Genomic DNA, 22,998 nt, shown 5'->3' on the forward strand with positions numbered 1-22,998 from the left:
AGAGGAAGTGTAGAGTCCTGCACCTGGGAAGGAACAACCGCACGTGTCAGTACAGGCTGGGGGACGACCTGCTGGAGAGGAACTCTGAGGAGAAGGACCTGGGAGTCCTGGTGGACGACAGGTTGACCATGAGCCAGCAGTGTGCCCTAGTGGCCAAGAAGGCCAATGGGATCCTGGTGTGCATTAAAAGGAGCGTGGCCAGCAAGTGAAGGGAGGTGATCCTCCCCCTCTACTCTGCCCTGGTCAGGCCTCACCTGAAGTACTGTGTCCAGTTCTGGGCTGCCCGGTACAAAAAAGACAGGGATCTCCTGGAGAGAGTCCAGCAGAGGGCCACAAAGATGATACGGGGCCTGGAGCATCTCCTCTATGAGGAAAGGCTGTGAGACCTGGGTCTATTCAGCCTGGAGAAGAGAAGACTGAGAGGGGATCTTATCAATGTGTGTGAATACCTGAGGTGTGGGTGACAGAGGGATTTGGCCAACCTCTCCTCAGTGGTTTGTGGGGATAGGACAAGGGGTAATGGCCACAAAATGGAGCACAGGAAGTTCCGCACCAGTATGTGAAAGAACTTCTTCTCGGTGAGGGTGATGGAGCACTGGAACAGGCTGCCCAGGGAGGTTGTGGAGTCTCCCTCTCTGGAGACAGATATTCAAGGCACGTCTGGGCAGCCTGCTCTAAGGAGCTTGCTTTGGTAGGGGGGTTGGACCCGATGATCTTTCGAGGTCCCTTCCAACCCCTTCGATTCTGTGATTCTGTGATGACCATGGCAATCACAAATGTAGCCTGGCTGGTCATGCTTGGGTGTGGAGTCCCCGTGTGTCAGGCAATCCGGTTGGTGCTACTCACTTGGTTGATAAGCAGATTTTGCCTTTTACAGTCCTTTATTTTATAATATTATGTGTGGTGAGAGAAAGCAGGCTGGTAGGGGTAAAGTCAGCGAGCTGAACTAGTCCAGTGCCTCTCTAATGATGTGTACTTAAGCAACTGGGGAAATACTTGTTCATTCTGATAGCCTCTTCTGGTTTTAGAAGGTGTGGGGTGGAGGCCTTTTGTAAAAACTTCTTTTGCAGAACTGAGGGGATCATTTGGAGCAAAACACAAAAGGAAAAACTACTAGATTATCTTTCCATAATGAAATGGACAGCCCTCTGAAATGTTTTGAATGTGTGATATAGAGAAGAAAGATGTGTGAACTTCCAGCAGTGGTCCCAAGTGACAGTCACAGATCGGGTGTAATGCTGTGCCTACAGCGCTGTAGTGCCATCAGTGATGCTGAGTAGCAAGGTACTGTTGTATGGCAACACGGCATGTGGGCTTAGCTGCAGCAGGAAGACACATCAAAACAAAATTTATGCCAAATGATAAAGACATGGTTTTTCCAAAGAAGAGGTCACAAAGTTCTAGAAAGTTTCATAAATGAAAGGTAGAGAACACAATCTGGAAACTGTGGAACAGGTGTTGACGTTTCTTGTTACAATTTGACTGTTAGTTGATCCGGTCACTAATTATTTCCAAGTAAGGATGTTCTTCCCACAATTCTTTTTATTTCTGCAGAATGGTGCTTCTGTATTAATTTATTTCAGTGTGTGTTTGTGGGGATTTCCAATTTTTTAATTCTTGATTATTTTTTTTTGATTAAAGAGTATTTACTGTTAGATTAAAAAAAAAAAAACTTAAGCAAGAAAATGATAACTTGAAATCAAAAATATTAATAAATGTGATCTTTTCCTTACATTTTAAAACACATATATATATATATATGGGAAGCATTAATTCTTAGAATTTAGCATCTATTTGTATAGCTGATTTTGGTATTAGGTGTTAAAATGTGAAGTAAGGCTTTTATATCAGTTAATTTTTGCAAGTTGGAATAGAGCCAATTTGGCCTTGGGAGGTTCTTACTGGATTTGAATATAATATCTTTAGGCAGCAAAATTTGTAATTTTCATGTAGATACATCTTGTACAGATGTTTATTGTGTTTTTGTTGCTAGTTAATTACTGACTGAATACAGGAGCTATGCTGTAATGTTATGTGATAGAATGGATCTGAAATAAAGAAAAAATATAATGATTCTTAATACATAATTTAGTTATTTCATTTTATACTGTTACAGCAGTATAAAATGAAAGTACGTATGTGAAATTTCCCTAGATTGGCTTGTGATCCTTGACAATGTCATGATTTAGAGGAGACTAGAAATATTAACAGTACACCTAGCACATTGTAAAACATTGCATCTGCTGGAAAAATGATTTCTGAACCCTGCAACTCTTGTGATTTAATACTTTAGAATTGATGTGACTTCCGTGGTACTTATTGAAGTTTCGTGACAGCGTAAGCTGTATCTATGATAAATACTGTTAAAAGTTAAAATACTGATAAAAGCTGTTGAAAAAGCCTTCATTAAACCGAAGTATTGTCCTGCTACTCTTTGTGATAGCTGAGTGGCCAGAAAATGCTTTTATTAGGTGGCTGGTGCGTTCATTCTGAGATGCTTGTAAAATTATACTGCTACATTTCCTAGTGGCATGTGTTGCCTTTAGGTTTTGCTGAGGTCAGAGAAACTCTTAATATCTATCTATTTATTTATTTATTTATTTTTGACTGGAATGTAGGTGTTCTAAGATGAAACAAATACTGCTGTCTGAACTGGCCTGTCTTATTCACAGATGTCAGCAGGCTGGAGGGATTTCAAATTAATACTCTGTTGCAAGTATTACAACTCATAGACACTACACTAATGCTTGAAAGGGCTAGGGTTGTTTCTTGGGTGTGAAATAAAGCTTCTAGAGAAGGAAACTCTGGGAATTGCAGTGCCAAGAGATCTTGGTGACTTCTGGTAGAGTTTGGGACCAGCTTAGACATACTGTTTCCACTCAAAGTGGACATGCAGCATCAGGACCTGCCCTCCTCAGGCTTAACAGACAAGCACTTACAGCTTAGTGAGAGTTTTTTAGTGGTGCTTATTAGCTCAACCATCTTAAAGCAGTTCATAAGGTTGCTTTTTTGTTTTGTTTTGTTATTTTTGTACTTTGTTTATCTTCTGATATGCATTAAGCAAGTACCTTTTATTGAACTCTTAGCTCAGAAGTTTAGGTCTTCAGTATTCTGTAAACTTGAAATCTGTAAGTATATACAATTTTTTTTTTTTGTCCCCATCAGAAAAATATTTGTCATTTGCACTCATTAATTTGGTAGATAAGGTTTGGGAAAAACTTCTTATCCTTGTCTCAGGAATAAGATGAGTGGAGGAGGAAGTGGGTGATTTTCATTGTTGAAGAAACATGTTCACGTAAGCCTCTTGCAAGATACAAAGGGAAGAAATAGACCTTAGACTCCTGTCTCTTTTCTGTCTTTGTGATTTTGGTCTTGCGGAGCTCATGTTAAATAAGAGCACTGTGCTTGCATCTTTTTTCTTGGAAACAAGTAAACAAACAAAACGATCCTAACTTAGTTGTAGCAGTTTACATAAAAAGTCCTGTGTAGATTGGTATAAGCTGCCTACTGATGGGAAGCAGCGAATGGCTTCCTTGGGTTGTTTTGCTTGCACGAGTGGCTTTTGCTTTACCATGAGCTGCCTTTATCTCCACCTGTGAGTTCTTGCACTTTTACCTTTCCAATTCTCTTCCCCCATCCCACCTGGGGAGAGTAAGTGATCAGCTGGGTGGTGCTGAGCTGCCTGCTGGAGCTAAGCTGCAATCTTGCTTTAAAAAAAATGTTCCTAGAAGATTATCTGTGTGAAAGACGTAATCATCTCACTAACAAGTACAAAAAACATTTTCAGTAGAATAATGCAAGCAAATAATATAAGGGAACATTCTTTTCTAGACACAATGAAATAATGCTCAGTGAAAACGTGTCTCTTCAGAGTTGAAATAAATAAGGAAGTGATTATGTGGGAGGTTTGTTATATTGATAAACAAATGTAGAGACAGAAAAATACCGAAGAATTATCTTTGTTATCAGAAATGATGAAAAATACATAAATGGAAAGATAGATTCAGTTCTGGGAAATTATTTGAAAAACTACTGTCATAAACACTGTTAAATGTCTAATAGATCACTATAGCATTGGTGGAGCTTTATGCTTTATTGCTGAGACTTGAAAAAGAAAAAAGATTTTAAAATAAACCAAATTTTTTTTTCCTGACTAAAATGTTCTCAATATTTGCCTCCTTTCTCGAAGGAGGATAGATACTTGATTCTAGAAAAAGTAACTAAATAGAATAAAAGCCCTAATACTTGCCATTTCTTCTCCTTTTTAAACTTGTCTGAAATCAAATGCTGTGGTACCCAAGTGAAGTTTTAATGGCGGAAATTGCAGAAACTCTTAAGCTAAGCTTCCTGGCTTTTCTTGGAGAGTAAACCATGAAGTCATGACCATGACAGTCAGACATTAATTTAAAATAAAGGCATTTATTTTTATTTTATAAGCCACAGAATAAGCCAAAACAGGGATGAGATGTCCAAAGGAACCTTCTAAAGTGCTCAAGGAAGATAACTTGTTCTGTGCTCATACATCACAGTCTGAGTTACATCGGGAGAAGGGAGGGAAGAGGATGCACACTTGTGCCTGTTGTCCTCCTGCTCTGCACAAGTTGGTCACACTGCAGGCTAGGCCGAGGAGTTTGAGACCGGAGTTTTTGTCTGTCTTGCTCTGTAGTGTGTAATAGATAATTGGATAGAATTCCAAGATTTATTTCAAACAGTACAAATATAAATTGCAAGATGTAAAAATGTACATCTAACAGGAAAAATGCTGCACGTGTAGCTTGAGAAGAGTGAAGAAGACTGCAAGGTCAAGCGAAGGTAGGATTCAGCCACCAATCATGCAACAAATTGTGCAAGTTTCAGAAAACCTGTTTCTTTACACTGTTAGGGAACAGTTCCAGGAAATGTGTAGTTCTGAAGAGGAAATGAGATGAGAGAAGAGACTATTCTGAGCTAGGTCTGAAACAACTATGGCGTCTTTGCATTCTTGCATTCTTTGCAAGAGCGTTACAAGATCAACATTCATGTATTACTGCTCCCTACTTTCCTCTATGACTGTAACCTTTGGAAAGACAGTAATTCACATTGTCCAATGAAGCTTTTGGAAAGCTTGCAGAAGGAAAAGTGAAATCTCTGCCCAGGCCCCAAGGACTCAGTCAGCACTGCATTTCCCTGCCTGGTCCCCTTAGGTCTCCCCCCACCTCGGCCCAGGCCCAGGCCGCCATGTCGAGGGAGGTGATCCTGCCCCTGGTGAGGCCACACCTGGAGTATTGTGCCCAGTTCTGGTCTCCCCAGTGCAAGAGGGACACAGAGCTACTGGAGTGAGTCCAGAGGAGGGCTACGAATACAATTAGAGGACTGCAGCACCTGTCGTACGAGGACAGGCTGAATGAACTGGGCCTTTTTAGCCTGGAAAAGAGAAGACTGAGAGAAGACCTCATTAATATGTATAGATATCTGAGGGGAGGGTGTTGAGAGGATGGAACCAGTCTCTTCAGTTGTGCCCAGTGACAGGATGAGAGGCAATGGGCACAAACAGAAGCACAGGAGGTTCTGGCTGAATATGAGGGGGTACTTCTGTACTGTGAGGGTGACAGAGCACTGGGACAGGTTTCCCAGAGAGGTTGTGGAGTCTCCTTCTCTGGAGATACTCAAAACCTTCCTGGATGCCATCCTGTGCAATGTACTCCAGGTGATCCTGCTCGGCAGGGGCGTTGGACTAGGTGATCTTCAGAGATCCCTTCCAACCTCGGCCATTCTGTGATTCTGTTGTCACTTGTTATCAATAACCAAAATGTTCCTCTTGCTTTAGGGTTCAGGTAAGGCTCCTTCATATGGGTGCTTGCTTACTACTGTTGGCATGTATTTCTTGGTTGCAGTTCACTATGTGTACCACATAGATAAGCACTTGTATAGTTTGGGAGCATCTGCTCGAGTGTGAACTTTGTCTTTTCATTTAGTATGAATGCTTCTAATGTAGCCAGACACCCACATTTTTTCTTGCTTCAGCCTCTCTGAGAAGCAAAGTGGCATAAAATCCTTCAGTTCTCTCTGGCATCACTAGTTATTTTAACTCCATAATGACATGGATTTTTTGGTGTCCTTCAGCTCTTGCTTCTCATGTACTTGTGGGGCTTTGCCTGTCGGCTTTTGTGTCTTTGCTAGCTGTAGTTCTTTAGTACCTTGATTTTAATCCTGATTTTTATATATATGTACCTGTTCAGATCTAAAAGTTCTTTCTGTTTTCAGTTCTGATTCAGTATCTTCTGTTATTTTCCTTGTCAGTTCAGAAAGTAGTAATATTCACCTTGTATTCTTCCCTGCAAAGAAACATCTGCAGGTTTTTGAAATCCATTACATATTTTTTCTGATCACTGTTTGTTACTTTTGTCAGAATTGCTTTCCATGTTTGTGTGTGTAATCATTTTTTCAGCATATCAATGAGAATTAAATTTTAAGTATTTATTTTTAACTTACATTATCCACTGGGTGTAAAATCCTTCCTGTGCCATGTTACAAGCATTAGCCAGTGCAGCATTAGTCATATCGCCAGCACACAAATGAGTATATGCAGTTCCCTGCTGCCACCAGTTTCTTTAGATGCTTTGCTATTATTTGAAGAACAAGTAGTGAACCACAAGTTGTCTGGCTAGTAAAGTATCCTCTACTCCTGAAGCAGCTGTTTTGGTCTTGTGCTATAGTGTTTTCTTTCTCCAATTACTAAATACTGTCTTATAACTAATGTTTGTATGAGTGAGAGGCCAGAGGCAATCTTTCTTGAAATACCCTAACATCGGACTCCTAGTGTGGGATTTATGTGAAAATTGGACAAGAAGTTACTGTAGAAATTTCTCTCTAATGGTAGACATTCTAAATGGCTCCATCAGATTTATGCTGCATTCACATGCTATATTTAGTATTTCAATTATGCCGTTTCAAAAAGCAATTATGGTATTTATTGTTTTGTAAGAGAAAACACTAAAAGATGCAAAAATCTGAGAGAACATCTCAAGTGCTGACAAGCTTTTGGCTATCTGTGTTTTGCCAATTTTTTCTTCTTTGAAACATTTTTTTCCTTTCCTATCCACAGAGATCCCAAACAAACAAATCAAATAAAAACAAAGCAAACTTAAGAACAAACAGCTTAAAAACTGATACTGTGAGGAGGTCTTATAGACAGCTTTTCTTACCACGGTTGCAGAGCAATGCTGAGAGGAAAAAAGTACAATCTTTCTGTAAAGCGGGATTCTTTGGTAGAGGGCTTTGTTTGAGCTGAAGGACATCAGTGAAACAGAACTTCAGGGGTTATGATAACATGTATCCATTAAAGTACAGTGTTGCACTTCTTTTTTCTACCAGCCGGTCTACAATGTAGACATAAAGAAATAGTTTCTTAGAGCATTCAGTCTTGGAGTTCTTCATGACCACTTTCTGCGTTTAACCTACCCAAAACATTTCTTTTAGGACTTTTGATTTTGAGGGGAGTGCTTTGTATTTCATGTTAGTCAAACCTGAGAATTTCACCGTATGCTTCTCTCCTTCAAGAGGATAATTTTCAAATAAAATCTTTTATTTTAATGGTTGGCCTTGACGACCTTAGAGGTCTTTATCAACTTAAATAATTCTATGTTTATTTGATCTTTTGGACCTTTGCTTTTGTTATTAGGTGTTACATAAGATTTAGCCGAAGGGGTTTAAACTGAAGGAGCTTAACTGGAATTTTCTGTTTTTGAGAAACATTAAAGAGTTGGTCATTACTTTAACCTGCACTGTCATAAAGTTGAACTTGAAATCTGAACAGCTAAACTTGTACTAGTTCTTGAATCTTAAATATTGCACTACAGATACCCATCAGGATGTTGATCCTTGTTCTCTGCAAATTAGTGGATGCTTTACTCTGTATTCTGTAGTGTCAGTTTTGCTGTTTGAAGGAAAGATCTGTAATCCAGATTTGAAAAGCTTAAAACCCGAAGCTTGCCCGTGCATGTCTTTAAGCCACATCCCCTGCCATCTTAAGAAAAATCAGCATATGTCAAACCATACAGTGCTCCATCAGTAAAGTTTTCTGAACTATGAACCACAACAAACAGCTTTCAGCTATTAAACTAAACCAAAAATTTACACCATAAATAACCACTACCTAATAGAGACTATCAATATTGTATTTCTTTCAGAAACCTCATTAATGCCTAAACTATCCCTTTCTCCCATCTCTGTGGAGAATAGTCCTTTGCTATACATTGCTTTTTAGGAGAACACCTCCACTAATTTTAGACTAAATCAATGTATCATACACACTAAACTTTTAAATGCAGCCTTTGGACCTATGATTAATAAAAGAAATGTAGCTACAGAGATACAGTATTATTTCCACATTGTAATTTGTTTTTTAACACAGCAAAATGCAGTGAGGCTGAGAACACAGTTGTTCTATGTGTCAATTAACAGAAGAAAACATCCGATTTTCTTTATCTGTATAATGAATTTCATAAATAGATCTAATTATAATTCTACTGCCACCAGTTGTTGACAAATCTGTTTAATGTTTATAAAAACAGACTGTGTGTACAATATGTTAAGCTATAAACCGTATTATGAAGCTTGCAAAATTCAATTATGAAAGTTTGACATTTGCAAAGAAAAGGCCGGCATTCTTGCTATGCCATTCTAGAGAATCAAGTATTTCAATTTCTAGTAAAAATTACGTGAAGTTCAAATATCAGAGTATAATATTTTTGAGATAATTTTGGACTATGTAAGTCAGAACATGCTGGCCAAATAGCCTGAGTAAGAGTGGCCAAACATATAATAAAAACAAAAAACAATCCAGCATTTCTTCGTCTCCCACTGCTGTGTTCCCCTCTCCCAAGGAGTGCTCAGTCCAGTGCCTCTGCTAAAGGATTAGTCTAAGGCAAGGAAAGCTTGTTTTTTCCAGCTCTGATTTCCAGCTGCCTTGTCTTCTCCCCTTTCAGCCAGTCCCCGGACTGTAGTTACTACTCGATGGCTTCCTCTCCAGACTCTCTTCAGTCGCTTTTCTATTATCTTTACACGTTTTCTTATTCTCCACAAAGACCACGTAGATATGTCTTGTCTCCCGACAACCAACTGTAACCAACTGTATTTGAAAGCTGGGTGTGTATGATGTTTTGATTTATTCTCAAATTTGTTGAAGTGTTCTGCTAAGGAATAACAAACTTTGTACAGCAAAGTCCTCAAGGCAGATGGGAAAATGGGATACTGAGCTATACCATTTTCCTGTAGTCTTGGTGCACTGCTGTCAGACGTGTTCAGTCACTCTATTTTCTGGGATGCTATTCTGAGCATGCTGTTGTTTTTTTTAGTTTGTTTTGTTTTTCTAAACTGCCCTCTAAGTGATATATGTTTAATTTAGAAATAAGTACTACAATATTCTTCTGTTTTGGGAAAATAATATACAAATAAATAAAATGGTCTCCCCATGAAAAATAAGTTTTTGGTTGTTCGCTTCAGTCAACATCTTTATCAGCGTCTTTATTACCTCATATATCAGGCCCCAACTAATATTCCTGAGGCACTCCGTTGAGTGCCTGCTTCCTCCCTTAAAAGCCGATCATGTTTCCGAAAAAACTTCCTCAAGTTTCTTTTGAGTTGTAAAGCTAAATACCTTCCTGTCCTGCTAATTTTTTCTTAGTTCGTTTGTTCTCTAACCTCTTCTTCTGACGTGTCTGAAGAGAGATTCTTTGACTCTTTCATACAGAGACATTTCAGCATGGAAATCTCTGAATGTCATTCACAGTGAAAATGAATGCCAAAAAAAAAAGATTTTTTTCTACCAGCTCCTTTTATATAGCAACTGTTCTTTACATTTTCTGAAGAGCTTGCTGACTCCAGTGTATTTGAAAGGATTTATTATCAGTTTTATTGCTATTTTACAAGTTTTTCCTGCAAATCTTTTTTGACATGTGATAATGTGTTTCTATGTTTTAATTTATCAGAGTTCGCAAACCTTTGTGTGTTCCTTGTTTGACAAAATTTCAGCTTTTCAAGGTCTGCTTTCAAGTCTCAATCTGTCACTTTTTCGTTTTATCTACTACTTTATGATAGGTGGTTGACATGTTAAAATAAAGTTTTTTTTATTAATTTATTTTAAGACTGTAAGAAATGTATCGGTATGATTGAGATTTTTGGTTAGTGTGTGTTTATCTGTGCAGGTCACTGTGAATCTGCATTTGATAATTGCAGATACAGATTCATTTAAGATGCTTTCAGTGCCTGAAAAAAAGTCATCAGACACTTCATAAATATCAGACACTTCATAAATATTGAGGAGATAACGAGGATACGAGTAAGAGCTTATATGTCTCAGTAAGGAAACATGTCAAAATAATATGTTATCCTTTTATGACAAGGGCAATGCATGATCAAGTTGGAAATATTCTAATAGAGGTGCAAAGCTGCCTGCATAAAACTGCTTGGAGAATGGTTATTAACGGGGTCCTGTCAGAATAATGTATCCTGTGGGACACGAAAGGATATATGTTGGGATTAGGTGTGGGTGGTCTTCCTGTGTTTCATCACTTTGAACCAAAGTTTACTTATTAAATTTACAGGTGTCACTATACCTTAAATGGATTTATAGTACATTGGAGGACAGATGTAGAGTTTAAAATAATTTGAGAAACTGGAGAGATGGTTGGAAAAATGTAGTGGGTTCTTTTTTTTTCTTCCAAAATCAGATTAACTAGATCAGATCATCACTAATTAGTGATGCCATGTTTGTATGGCATCCAAAAACGGCACTTTTTCTTTCATTTAAAATGATCTAGAATCATCTGGTTGTATGACTTATCCTGTGGCTTTCGAAGTTGAACCTTGACTGAAATTTCATTTGTGTGAGGCTGTGAGCCATTTGACTGAAAAGAGAAAACAGGATTTATAAGGGAAGACCTATACATTGTTCAGTGTGAAGATTACAAGACTGGGCAGAAGAGGAGAATATCTAGTCTTCTGCTGTATAAAAGATGGATTCCAGAGAACTGTAGAATCTGTATTTCATGTCCATGGCACACAGATGAAGTAAGCAAGGGTATAAAGAGTTTATTAAAGCAATAAAAATTTAGATTGGAGAGTGAAGGGACAAGATGGTGGGGGAGGGGAGTGTCTTATATCAGTGTGGGGGAGTGCTATCATACCACAGCTAGCACACTGACCTGAATTGTACTGGGAAGTTGCAAAGTTATCTGTCATTGCAGGTTGTAGGAAGATCACAGAAACATATATCACATAGTTGTGCAATCACTGTGGCAAAGAGTAGAATAGATGACCTCTTGAAGAACATTGTGACTCTCTGGTTCAGCACCCAGCTGGTCTTGTAAGCATGGACTTGAGGATTTCTAGGTTCCAATAGTGTGGAGATGAGACGGTAATGGTGACCTTCTGATATTCCTGATGCATACCGACAGTGATGAGGAAATGTTAAGTTGTAGTATTAGGGCAGAGAGTTTTGGATGGGAGTAATAGTGCTGGAGTTCAGCTACTGATATGTAGACTGCACCAGTGCTTTCTTGGGATGATATGTGGTACTAGATTTTTTGCTCAAAATAAATGACAGCTTCTAGGTGAATCAAGGGTCTGACCTAGTAGGACATCTTTTATTTTCTGCTTTAAAAAATAAACATTTCAGGTAAAAAAGAAAAAGCATTTTTGATAATCGTATGAATGAGTTTTATTCTTAATAATGGTATTATTTCTATACCTGTGTAGGTAGTGGTTTTCATATAAATTTAGATAAAGAATTCTTGGATTTCTACTCAAAGTAAATGCAGTTTTTTCTTCCTTAGTCCAGAAGAGGAAAACCAAGGCATTTGGTCTTACTAACAACCTGAAAATGGTCAAAATTTACTTTCTTCACTTGAAAATTGTCAAATTTTACTTTCTTCACAGTAATACCTTGGTAATGTATTTCTTTAGGAGAAGAAAAGCTGCAAACTTACCATGAATCTTTTAGAATTATGTTATCCACAAGTTTGTATACTTTTAAATCAACTTTTCATCTTCTGTTTTTGTTTTCCGTTAGGAAAGGAGACTGAGAAAGCCAAAGACCGGTGTGATAAAGCCACTATGAAGCTTCATATGTTGCATAATCAATATGTGTTGGCACTGAAAGGAGCACAGTTACATCAGCACCAATATTATGATACTACGCTTCCTCTGTTACTTGATTCACTACAGAAAATGCAAGAAGAAATGATTAAAGCCCTGTAAGATCTCTTCCTGTGTATATTTAAACATGCAAAATTTTGTGTGCAGTATCCTAATTTATAGACTTATTAGAAAATAATTACCCTTGATATAAAAATAATCAAAGTTTATGAGAAAAGCTACTTGCATCTTTCAATTAACAATAACTGTGAATAGATAAGTATTCAAATACAGACAGTAGTTTTGAGGGGATGCTTAAGCATTTTGGCAAGACACTGTCTTCTTGTAAAACTTTTAAATTTTACAGATAAACTGCAGTGTTTACAACTGAGCTCATCCTTTATCCTCTCCTTCCGCTGGGATAGTATAGAAGTTTGTTGCCCCTCCGTAGTCTTATTTTTAGGAAACTCTCTCACTAACAAATTTGCTTTAAACTCGCCAACCATCTTGACAGTCATTTTGGAGGAGGTCCAGGCAGATGTATGGTTAGTCATAGGTATGGACAAATAACAGGATCACGTAGACTTAATCTCAGTGAAAGGAATCCAACCTTAAAAATACAATTACCTTTTCCCTGAAAATCATTTTCTACGTAATTACAGAAGATATGCAAGCTGATGATCTCAGAGAACAAAAAATTAGGACTTTAAGCCCTCTTTTCTGGTCTGTAACCACCGTGTTGCCTCTCTGACCTTCCTGAAGCATGTGAGTTGGTTAGGTCTTTTTCTTTGGCATTCTGTATATCACTTAGTTTAAAAGACGGGGTAGTTACTTTTACTTGTAGGTATTGTTCATTTAGATGTGATGCACTCATTTTCTTACCTTTTCTGGAGCCTATGTTCATCTTGACTTCGGCACACAGGAAGTGAGGGAGAGTTGAGGATTTCATACTCTATATGCTTAGGTGATGCAGACAACGTTAGCGGCCCCATATAGTATCGTATTACTGCCTTTGATGCTGGTGCAGGTTAAATGAAATGGACCTCTGTAGTTGTCTCCTCAGTCCTTTTAATCTTTATGTAGAATCACAAGAGAATACAGGTAAATTTTTCTGTTGCAATTAAGTTGATTTTTCAGAAATGTAAGTCATAGTAATTCACTGAAGAGTTTTATCATGCAAAAACCTATTGAACCCATTTGTCCTTGTTATCACTGAGGTAAAGACTGGAAACAATTTTTGTCAATAGCTGATCATTTTTAGTGAGATCTGAGTTGATTGGAAAATTAGTGTTTTCTGTTAACTCTGGGCTTAATTCTGTAAAAAGAGGTGGTGATGTCAGGTGTGAAGCTTGATGTTGCCATAGTATGAAACAAACTTCCTTAATAGTTCTGATTTGGCAGATCAGTTTGTTTGGCAATCTTGAAGCATAGATTAACATTATTATTATTATTATTTTATAATTGACATTGATTCCCTTCTCTTAGATATAGCATTGCTGTAGTTGACATTGGCTTATCTCTTTTGTTGCAGTCTTTGAATTGTTTTCTGGAGTGTTTTCAGACATGTTGTTCACGGGCAAGGCAAAATTCTTCTCTTGTCTGTTCTCTCCTCAGAAAAAGTACTGGAAAAATCCAAGCAAATAATGCTTTCTTACTGAGTAAATAAGTCTAGAGATCATATCCAGGATAAAATATTAATACTTTTATCTCTGCATTTTTCTCTGGTATGGTCAAAATTGATCAGTATTTGAAAAAGCTTGCTATACTTCAGCACCTGGCAAGCCAGAAAATCTGACAATAAAAAAAAAATAAAAAGAAATTGGAAATGATTTTGAGGGTTCATTTATGGAAAGCAGAGAACAGGAAAGTATTCTGAGGAAGTGTTACTGGATGCTATTAAAATTTGTGGTAAAATATGACCTAGTCCTTTACTACTCCTTAATCACTTGCTTTTCCCCACTTCAGGGACCAGGTAATGACAAGGCTGGATGACACGTACTTTCTTGTGTGAACCTCTTCCTTGATTTTGGCTCTTCTTGTAAATATATGCCAACTTGTAATGTATGCCAATTCATAAAATGAATATATGTTAAAGGATGGATAAAATGATTAAAAAAAAACAGTTTTCACACTGTCTTTTCCCTTATGCCAGAATATATTTATTTTGTCAGTCAGGGGAATATGAGACACTTCAGTGTAGATTATGTTGAACATGTTTATGTTTACATGATTATGTAGAACATGTTGTTGTGAGAAAGGGTATCATCAAGGAGCTGTATGTGTTCATTTTCCTTGTAATCTCTACAGCTTTAGTTTAGCTACCCTGTATGTAGATGCACTGAAATCAGTACAAGGAGCATGTTATTAGAGACTTCTCCACCAATAGCCGATTTGTAAAGAAGAGGCCACAATTGATATGTTGTTTCTTTGAGTAATATATTGTCTTATTTTTTCCCTTTTTAGCCAGTTGCAACAAGAATTTGTAGAAACAGCAAATTGAAAGTTTGAAGCATCTTCAATGTCATCTATGCCTTCAGTGCCATGTTATACACTAGAATTTTTTTTCCTCTCTAGAAAAGGAATCTTGGATGAGTATAGCCAGATCACCAGTCTTGTTACGGAAGAGATTGTGAATGTCCATAAAGAGATCCAGACCTCGGTTGAACAGATAGACCCCAATTCTGAGTATAATGACTTCGTAGATACTCATAGGTATGTATTTCCTTCTTGCTATGCATGTTAATGTTTCTTTAGAAAATCTTGCATTAAACTGCAACGCTGTTTAAGCAATCAGAGTTTAATTTATTTCTATTTGTTTCCCTTTACATTGTTACTTATAAAGCTTTAATCCTAATTTGAGAAGTAGTTCTACCTGCATGTGTAGAAGAAGGTTCGCTGAAAGTCAGGCTTTTAACCTTGTTTCTTTAACCATCCATCTATTTGGCTGGTTCTAGAATAACAAAATTCATATTAATGTTATTGTGATTCTCTGAACCATAACTTCGGTAATACGTGATGATCTAGATTCAGTATGGGCTAATTTACTGAGTATTTGGATGCAGTTTGCATCCTGTGCTGTGCTGTTTGTTTGCTTTATTTCTCTTACTGTCTATATTGTGGGTAAATGAATGCTAGGCATCTCTGTGCACACTGCAGTTATTGCAGATTGAGCAGTGCCTGAAACAATCTGAGTACACAGATAAGGCCTTTGACACGTCCCACTTGACATCCGCATCTCCAAATTGGAAAGATAAGGATTTGATGGGTGGACCATCCAGCGGATAAGGAATTGGTGTGAAGGCCACACTCAGAGAGTGGTGGTCAATGGCTCTGCATCCAGGTGGAGGCCAGTGATGAGTGGTATCCCGCAGAGGACTGTTCTGGGACCAGTGCTGATTAATATCTTTGTCAGTGACACAGACGGTGCGATTGAGTGCACCCTCAGCAAGTTTGCAGATGACACCAAGCTGAGTGGTGCAGTTGATACAACAGGAGAAAGGGATGCCATCCAGAGGGACCTGGACAGGGTGGAGAAGTGGGCCCATGTGAACCTCATGAGGTCCAACAAGTCCAAGTGCAAGGTGCTGCACCTGAGTCAGGCAATCCCAGACATGAGGACAGACTGGAAGAAGAATTCATTGAGAGTAGCCCTGCGGAGAGAGACTTGGGGGTTCTGGTGGATGAAAAGCTCAGCATGAGCCAGCAGTGCATGTTTGCAGCCCGGAAGGCCAACTGCGTCCTGGGCTGCATCACCAGAGGGGTGGGCAGCAGGTCAAGGGCGGTGATTGTCCCCCTCTGCTCTGCCCTTGTGAGTCCCCACCCGGAGTGCTGCGTCGAGGTGTGGGGCCTCCAGCACAAGAAGGATGTGGGGCTGTTAGAGTGGGTCCAGAGGAGGGCTATGAAGATGGCCCTCCAGAGAGGGCAGGAGCAACTATGAAAAGAGGCTGAGAGAGCTGGGGCTGCCCAGCCTGGAGAAGAGAAGGTTCTGGAGAGACCTCATTGTAGCTTTTCGATACTTAAAGGGGGCTTATAAAAGCATGGAGAGCAACTTTTTGCTCAAGCAAAAAAAAAAAGATAGGACAATGGGGAATAGTTTTAAACTAAAAGAGGGGAGGTTTAGGTTAGAGTTTAGGAGGAACTTCTTCACTCAGAGGGTAGTGAAGCACTGTCACAGGTTGCCCAGAGAACCTGTGGGATGTCTTGTCCCTGGAGGTGTTCCAGACCAGGTTGGATGAGGTCCTGGGCAACCTGATCTAGTGGGAGGTGTCCCTGCCCATGGCACAGCGGTTGGAACTAGGTGATCTTTAAGGTCCCTTCCAACCCAAGCCACTCTGTGACTCTTGTGTTAATGCAAGAAAGTTTTGTATTTAAAAAAAAAAAACAAAAACAAACAAATGAAAACAATTGTGTTTGCCATTTATTGAACTGTTACTGCACATTGGTGCATGTGGAAATAGTTTTAAGACCTCTTATGTTATCCTTCTTTGTTAATTTGCAAATTGGTAGTGGTTAAGTGCAGGTTTATAGCAGGATTAGTGGACCTATGCATGTAGATTTCCCGAGAACCTTGGTTATCTTGTGAACTTAATTCAAAGAACTGTTTTCAGTTTTATACTCTGGTATGGTTTTAGGACTCTGTTCTTCATTCAAAGGAAAAAGAAGATGCAGTTGCTGCTTTCCATTTATTCCATATGTGATTTTATCTATATTCCATTACTAAAATAATTCAAAGTGTAATGGTTTGCTTTATGCTCCACTAAAAGATGCGCGTTAATTTTACAAATACAACATTTATTTACTGGATTAGGTCATCAGAAGTTGTTGAACAAGAAATAGAGTTTGATACGTCTTTATTAGAAGAAAATGAAAACCTTCAAGCTAATGAGATCATGTGGAATAATCTAACAGCAGAAAGTTTACAAGTCACGTAAGTCTTAACAAAGCTTTCTCACTTCGGAAATGCAGTCCTAACTTACATCTCACTCATCTCATTGCTTTGGTGTGTCCTCATTTTTAAGGTCTGCTTTCTAAAAAGGAGAATTTTCAGGGTCTAAGCCCTTGCCTATTGCTGTTTTTATTGTTCTTTAGCACAACATACCCAGGCCTCATGGAAGACTTGTCAGCACTTTCAATATAGTTACCTCTCCTCCCTGTTTAACTTATACAGTGCCCCATTTCTACCATTAATCTTCCTTGGGAATTCATTTACTTCCCAAAAGTGTTTCCACATTCAGTTTTCTAGGAAAAACACTGAAATCTGTTGATGAAGCCACCGAGTACAGTACTGCAGTCAGTGATTTGGATTGCCATCCAGAGAAGTTTTCAAATACATTATTTCATTTGTTCTGTAAATGTTTGTTTTAGTTTTTAAAGGAAATTCTCATTCATCCTTACAACTTTTAAAATGTTAACTTACTAAAACAAGTGTAGGTGTTGTATTTCATTTCATGGAACCTTCAGTCGGTGTGGTAAAATATTACTGCATATCTTTAATATTCATATTTTCATATTTAAATATTTTAATTAATTTTACCAATTTCATCTTTAATCAGTTGTTACTGGCGAACAAATTTCCTGCTGAAGTTGTTATCCTTTGTTAGAATGTTCTCATATCAACCTTAACTTTTCCATAAAATGGTCCAATGCAGTCGCTTGTGAGATTGCAAGTATTAATTGTACACTTATTCATTTTTTTATATTTCCTACAGCTTTTTAAAGTGATAAAGTCAGAACTTCATTGTTTTATAATGACTTGGTGTCTGTACTTTATTTTAGTCCATGTTTGACTTGTTTGCTTTCAAATGCATAACTAATCTAAATAACATAGCAGAGGTTGGTTATTTTTTTTAAAAACTTTTTTTCTGCTTAAGCAAACTTGAAGAAACTGTTGTTTCTTATAGTTTATTGTGAAAACCAAACTCATAGAGAGTCCTCATAACAGTAAGATATTTCAAATATAAACGCATTACAGTAAAGCTTCAGTAGATTGTTCTAATCCCATGCTTCCTCACTATGACAGATTTTCTAGATTTTCTTCATTCCTTTTCAAGGTTATTAATTGTCATTTCTTTTTTTCCTGTTTAATCCAATTCCTTTTAATATTTTTTTTCTTAAATAGGTATTGCAATAAGTTTTTAAATGTACACTTTTAGTTTTCTTTGTCAGACTTGTCCTCCTTAGTACTAAAACAGCTTCATCTTTCTTGTGAAATAATCCCATGATAATTAAAACCCCTCCCTTCTGTTTAAATATGCTTCTGTTAATAAGACACTAATTACATATTCTGCATCATAACTAAAGTGGGATTATTCCTGGATAAGCTATGTAAACATTGTACATATCTAGATCATCTTCAGCTCTGTAACAGGAAAAAATACATGCACAAAATCTACCTTTTTGATATGTTTTACAGTTTTTCTGAGACTCTACCTTCTGTAGCTCAAAACAATAAGTAACTTACTTTTTGGCTTTTTAGTGCTTAGAAATAAGACATCAGCATATCTAAGGAAAAAGGCTGAAAAACTGCTTTTCTAATAAAAACAGATTTCATCAGAATCTTTTATGTTTGTAAATATGTATCTACATATTTGCCTAGATAAACACATTCAATGCAGTTTCCAGTGTGTCCTGTTACTGATCTTGTATTCAGACACTTCAAAATTCTCTTTTAAGTGTTACTGTCTTCAAGATCTTCTCTTTCTGGTATATGTTATACTAGGAACTTGAAGCACAGAAGTTTGTCTGTACTATCGTCAGACCAAAGACTGGCTTCACCAACCATCTTCTCTCTGGCGTTGGTCAACAGGGAAAACTAGGGGGAGGAGAATAAGAACAGTGTCATCTCATATTTTTCAGCTTGGAAATGTTATGACTTGGAAGTAGTATTTGTTTGGAATAGTATTAGATTTCTTTCATGAGTTTGTCCAGTCAGTTTCAGTATGTACAAGCATCTATTGTCAGTAGAATATCTGGTCAAGGAATTCTAAAGGTTAACTTCATAATGTATGAACCTGTTACTTTTCAGTTTAATTTTTTTTGACTAAGTCCTTGTTTTGGCAAAGAGTAGGAATAATCTACCCCTTTCCACTCATGATAATCTAAGCTTCTGTCGTACTCCTACTCTATCATCTTTTTTTCAGAGGAGTCTTTATTTGTAGTTACTCCTTTCACAGAACTTACTCATACCTTTTATCAAGCTTGTCATCTTTCTTTGAACGTTTCCAGGGTTACTGTATTGTTTCTGAGATGAGTGACCAGAATTGTACAGGTAGTCCAGATACATAGTTCAGAAAAGTGCATAACGAAGTTTCCTTTCTTCTTCTGCTTCATTTTTAACAAATCCAAGGGAATCACTCCATTTGATTTCCTGACTGGTGCAGTGTGTCAAGCCAGTGCTTTCATGGAATCATCCATTTTAATTTCAAGATCTAATTTCTGAGTGGTACTGGTCAGTTTACAGCCAGCCACTTGCTGTGTAAATAAAGTTTTGGATTGTTTTTTCTTCTGTGTATTTTCTTATTTCAATATGAATTTAAATTAATCTTTTAAATAACAATCCAGTTACTGAGTATTGTAAGATCCAGCAAAATCCTTTTCTGTTCTTCACATTCAGCTCTCTCCTTTATTAGCTCAAAAACATTGTATCAGCATTCTTTGTCACTTTTTAAATTGCCCTTTGTTTGGGTTATTAAGAATGTATTAAGTGCAGATTTTTGTGGAGCTCCACTAGCTATCTTCCAGCACTGTAAAAACTGACTGCTTATTCTTAGCTTCTTTGTTCCTTTTTCTGGTTTGCTTTTTAGTGCAGGTGAGAAGCCCTTCCTTTTACAACTACTTAGTTCTCTTTAACTGCTTTTGCTAATATGCCTCATTAACTGCTTCTTAGATTTTTTTTTGGCTATAGTCTTGATTTAAAACCACTATAGAAAATAAAACCAAAACAGGTATTTGTTTCAACTGACGATGTATTACTAGAAGTTTGCAAGTAAGATCAGTATATTTATCGATAGATGATGATTTTTTCCCTTCTGTGTGTTAAAACAGTAAGAATTAGACTGTTGAACTCTAGTGTTTAGATTATTGCCTTGGATCTTTTAAATACTACATCAAAATGTTTCTGCATAGGAGAGATACTTTTGGTATCTACCAAATATAGATAAATCCAGTATACTGACTGGATTTAATTTCCAGACTTCGAAGGGATACAAAGATATATATTGATCCAAAGTCAATAATTTTGGTTGAATCTGTTGTATTTGTAAGCATACGAGAGACAATCGACAACTTTACATACATACCTTATTGGAGGATTTAATAAAATATATATCCTTAAAATGCATTTAAGTGATGAGAAAACTGATTCAGTTTTTTGCTTTTAGGTAAGTTTGACTAAAGGTTTGACAGAGAGAGGTAGTGAAAAGTTGTTGTTGACTAACTAACCTTTCTAAGCTGTTAGAGAGACATAGTGTCTCCTGATAAATATTGATGACTGTCTTAGACCAATATTGAAATATTTGCAAAAGCAGAACAGTAAAAAGTTTATGCTTGGAAGATCCTAAAGTAACTCAGAAGTTTTTGGAAGAACTACGTTGACATTGTTTCAGTATGATGCTGTAATATAAAATCAGACATTTCTGAAAAGTTAAAGTATTTCAATATGTTGATTCGTCATGTATCCAGTGATGAACAATCTTATTAGTTTGGTTTTAATTCATTGAATACTGGTGCTTGTGTATATCTATATTTGGTAGATACTAAAGCTCTGTCTCCTCTGCAGAAACATTCTGTTACAGTACTTTGAAGATGCAAGACAGTGATCTCACAACTACAGATCATCAGCCTAATTCCTGTTATTTCAGCACATGCAGAATGGATCTTTAAAAAGTCATCATCTGTGGATAAAGGATGCAATATACTGATCTTACTTGCAAATTTCTAAGTGTAACATCTGCTTCTTGTGAGTCAGTTGTTAAGCCAAATACAGCGTTGATTAAAATGCTGATTAGAAGGCTGATCAAAAAGCAGTATTTTCAGCTAGAAAATTGGTAATTAATTTTTAAGCAATGTATTAAAAAAGTTGATAGCTGATATTAATTTAGAGACTGTGTAAGAAAATTGTTGTTTCTGAGAAGTTGAGCATACAGATTTGATAACCTAATAACAATAAAAATGTTTGATTAAAAAAATGGGCTTCTGAGAAATGTTTCAAGTGTTGTTCTTACCTCAAAATAAACACATGCAGATGCAGGTTCATTTGGGAAGTAAACTTTTATCATTCACTATATGGCTTTTTTATAGTCATTTAAGTCTTATAACATCTATGACTGGCTGAATAAAGAATGTTTAATCAACATTGTATAAAATATATTGGGAGGAGAGAGAACTAATTCAATGTTAAGATCAAATTATTCAGTCTGGTATATACAGCACCTGCAACATGGGTCCCTAGATATCTAGAGCGTGTAAATTACTCAGTTGACCTCTGATACTCTCACATCTGGAATAGTTTGGAGCAACAGATCTGTGCAGTAGCAAGTACTATATGTATTTTGCTTTTATTCCACTCTTTACTACTTTACAATTGGGTTTGAAAATACAGAGAAAATAGATGAAGATGAATAGGTGAGAGAAGATGCACACAGTGCTATATATACCACTTCCTTTTGGGCATTCGCCTATCCAAATATATTTTCTATATATTTTATATACATGCACACAAAAGTTTTTTTTATTTTTAATTTTTCTCCTGGTTTACAATTGCTTCATGCCAACATATCTAGTTTTATATTTATTTTAGAAGTCATCATTATGTGAGTATTTGTGCAGAGTTATATGAGAAGTGTGTCACAAAGTCTCATGTTACATTTGTTGACTTTTTGGTTATCGAAATATTTGCTGCTATAATTGCAAAGTTCCATTAATGCTTTTGATGTGCAATAACTGTTTTTCTGTTAGTATTAAGTGTTCTTGTACAAGTTTTTTCTTGACTTTGAATTTTCCATTAGCAAAGATTATGTGGCTTTTAAAAAGTTAACTGTAGAGAAAAGTATACATCTTGCTTTTATCGTGAAAAGTGCTGTTTTAATTGGTAATGCAGGACCTGTTGGTTCTTTTTTCATTGTTTCTAAATGTGTATACATCCCAACTACTAATTCTGTGTATTTAATCAATGTGCTTCAGCAGTCATAAGGTTTTTGTTTTTTGTAAAACATCTCATATATTAGCAATATATTAGGAAGGCGTTAATTCACAGAATTCGTCACGCATTCTAGAGAAAATTTTATTGATAGAAGAACCTGCAGGCTGCAGGTCATTCTGTAACCTTATATGTTTACACAGGCTAGTGTGGATCTGTAAAAATATAGGTTAATAGTGTAATATAAATTTGTATCCACAAGAAAGGCCATCAAGCACTGAGCAGTATAAACTAAAGACTAATGCTTCTTCTCATCCTCAGGAAAAACAACAGAAGTTTCCAATGTTGTACAGTTTTTGTATTCACAGTATGGATTTCTGTAATGTATGTCTTACAGGTTAAAAACAGTAATAGAAGAACTGATGCAAACACAGCAAACGCTTTTGAGCAAAGAGGAACTTGTGTTGGAACTAGAGAAAAAAATAGAAGAGTCCTCTAAGACTTGTGAAAAGAAGTCAGAGTAAGTGCAATTGAAATTTCAAAATAGAGTAATTTGAGGGAAAAGTGTATAATGTAATTCTTAATACTTAAATAAGAAATAATCTCCAGTAGTCTTGTTCTGCTTTTGTCAGAAATGATTCTTATTTATAAACAACAACAAGTTAGTGTCCCATTTCAAAAATAAACCTTCCCGACTGCAGATCCTTGTTAATTAGAGAACCGACTGCCTCTTTTAAATTAATTTTGGT

The 22,998-nt window shown here is 36.9% G+C and overlaps 1 protein-coding gene across 14 annotated transcripts in view; it reads left to right on the top strand.

Moving 5' to 3' along the window:
- Positions 1 to 22,998, top strand: part of FER (FER tyrosine kinase) — a 198,267-nt gene that overhangs the window by 30,610 nt on the left and 144,659 nt on the right. For 12 of the 14 annotated variants that reach the window (XR_010827976.1, XM_066989034.1, XM_066989032.1 and 9 more), the window contains 4 exons: positions 12,050 to 12,233; positions 14,689 to 14,826; positions 16,922 to 17,041; positions 22,647 to 22,769. Coding sequence is in view for 13 of the 14 variants with exons in the window: in XM_066989034.1 (XP_066845135.1) it covers positions 12,050 to 12,233; positions 14,689 to 14,826; positions 16,922 to 17,041; positions 22,647 to 22,769 (565 nt within the window). In the remaining variant the exon portion in view is untranslated. Of the gene's footprint in view, positions 1 to 12,049; positions 12,234 to 14,577; positions 14,827 to 16,921; positions 17,042 to 20,890; positions 21,893 to 22,646; positions 22,770 to 22,998 lie in introns of those variants that run through there. The other 2 variants (XM_066989038.1, XM_066989039.1) reach the window with 2 other exon arrangements.

The sequence above is a fragment of the Anser cygnoides genome, chromosome Z, assembly GCF_040182565.1.
Source record: "Anser cygnoides isolate HZ-2024a breed goose chromosome Z, Taihu_goose_T2T_genome, whole genome shotgun sequence".
Taxonomy (NCBI): Eukaryota; Metazoa; Chordata; class Aves; order Anseriformes; family Anatidae; genus Anser; species Anser cygnoides.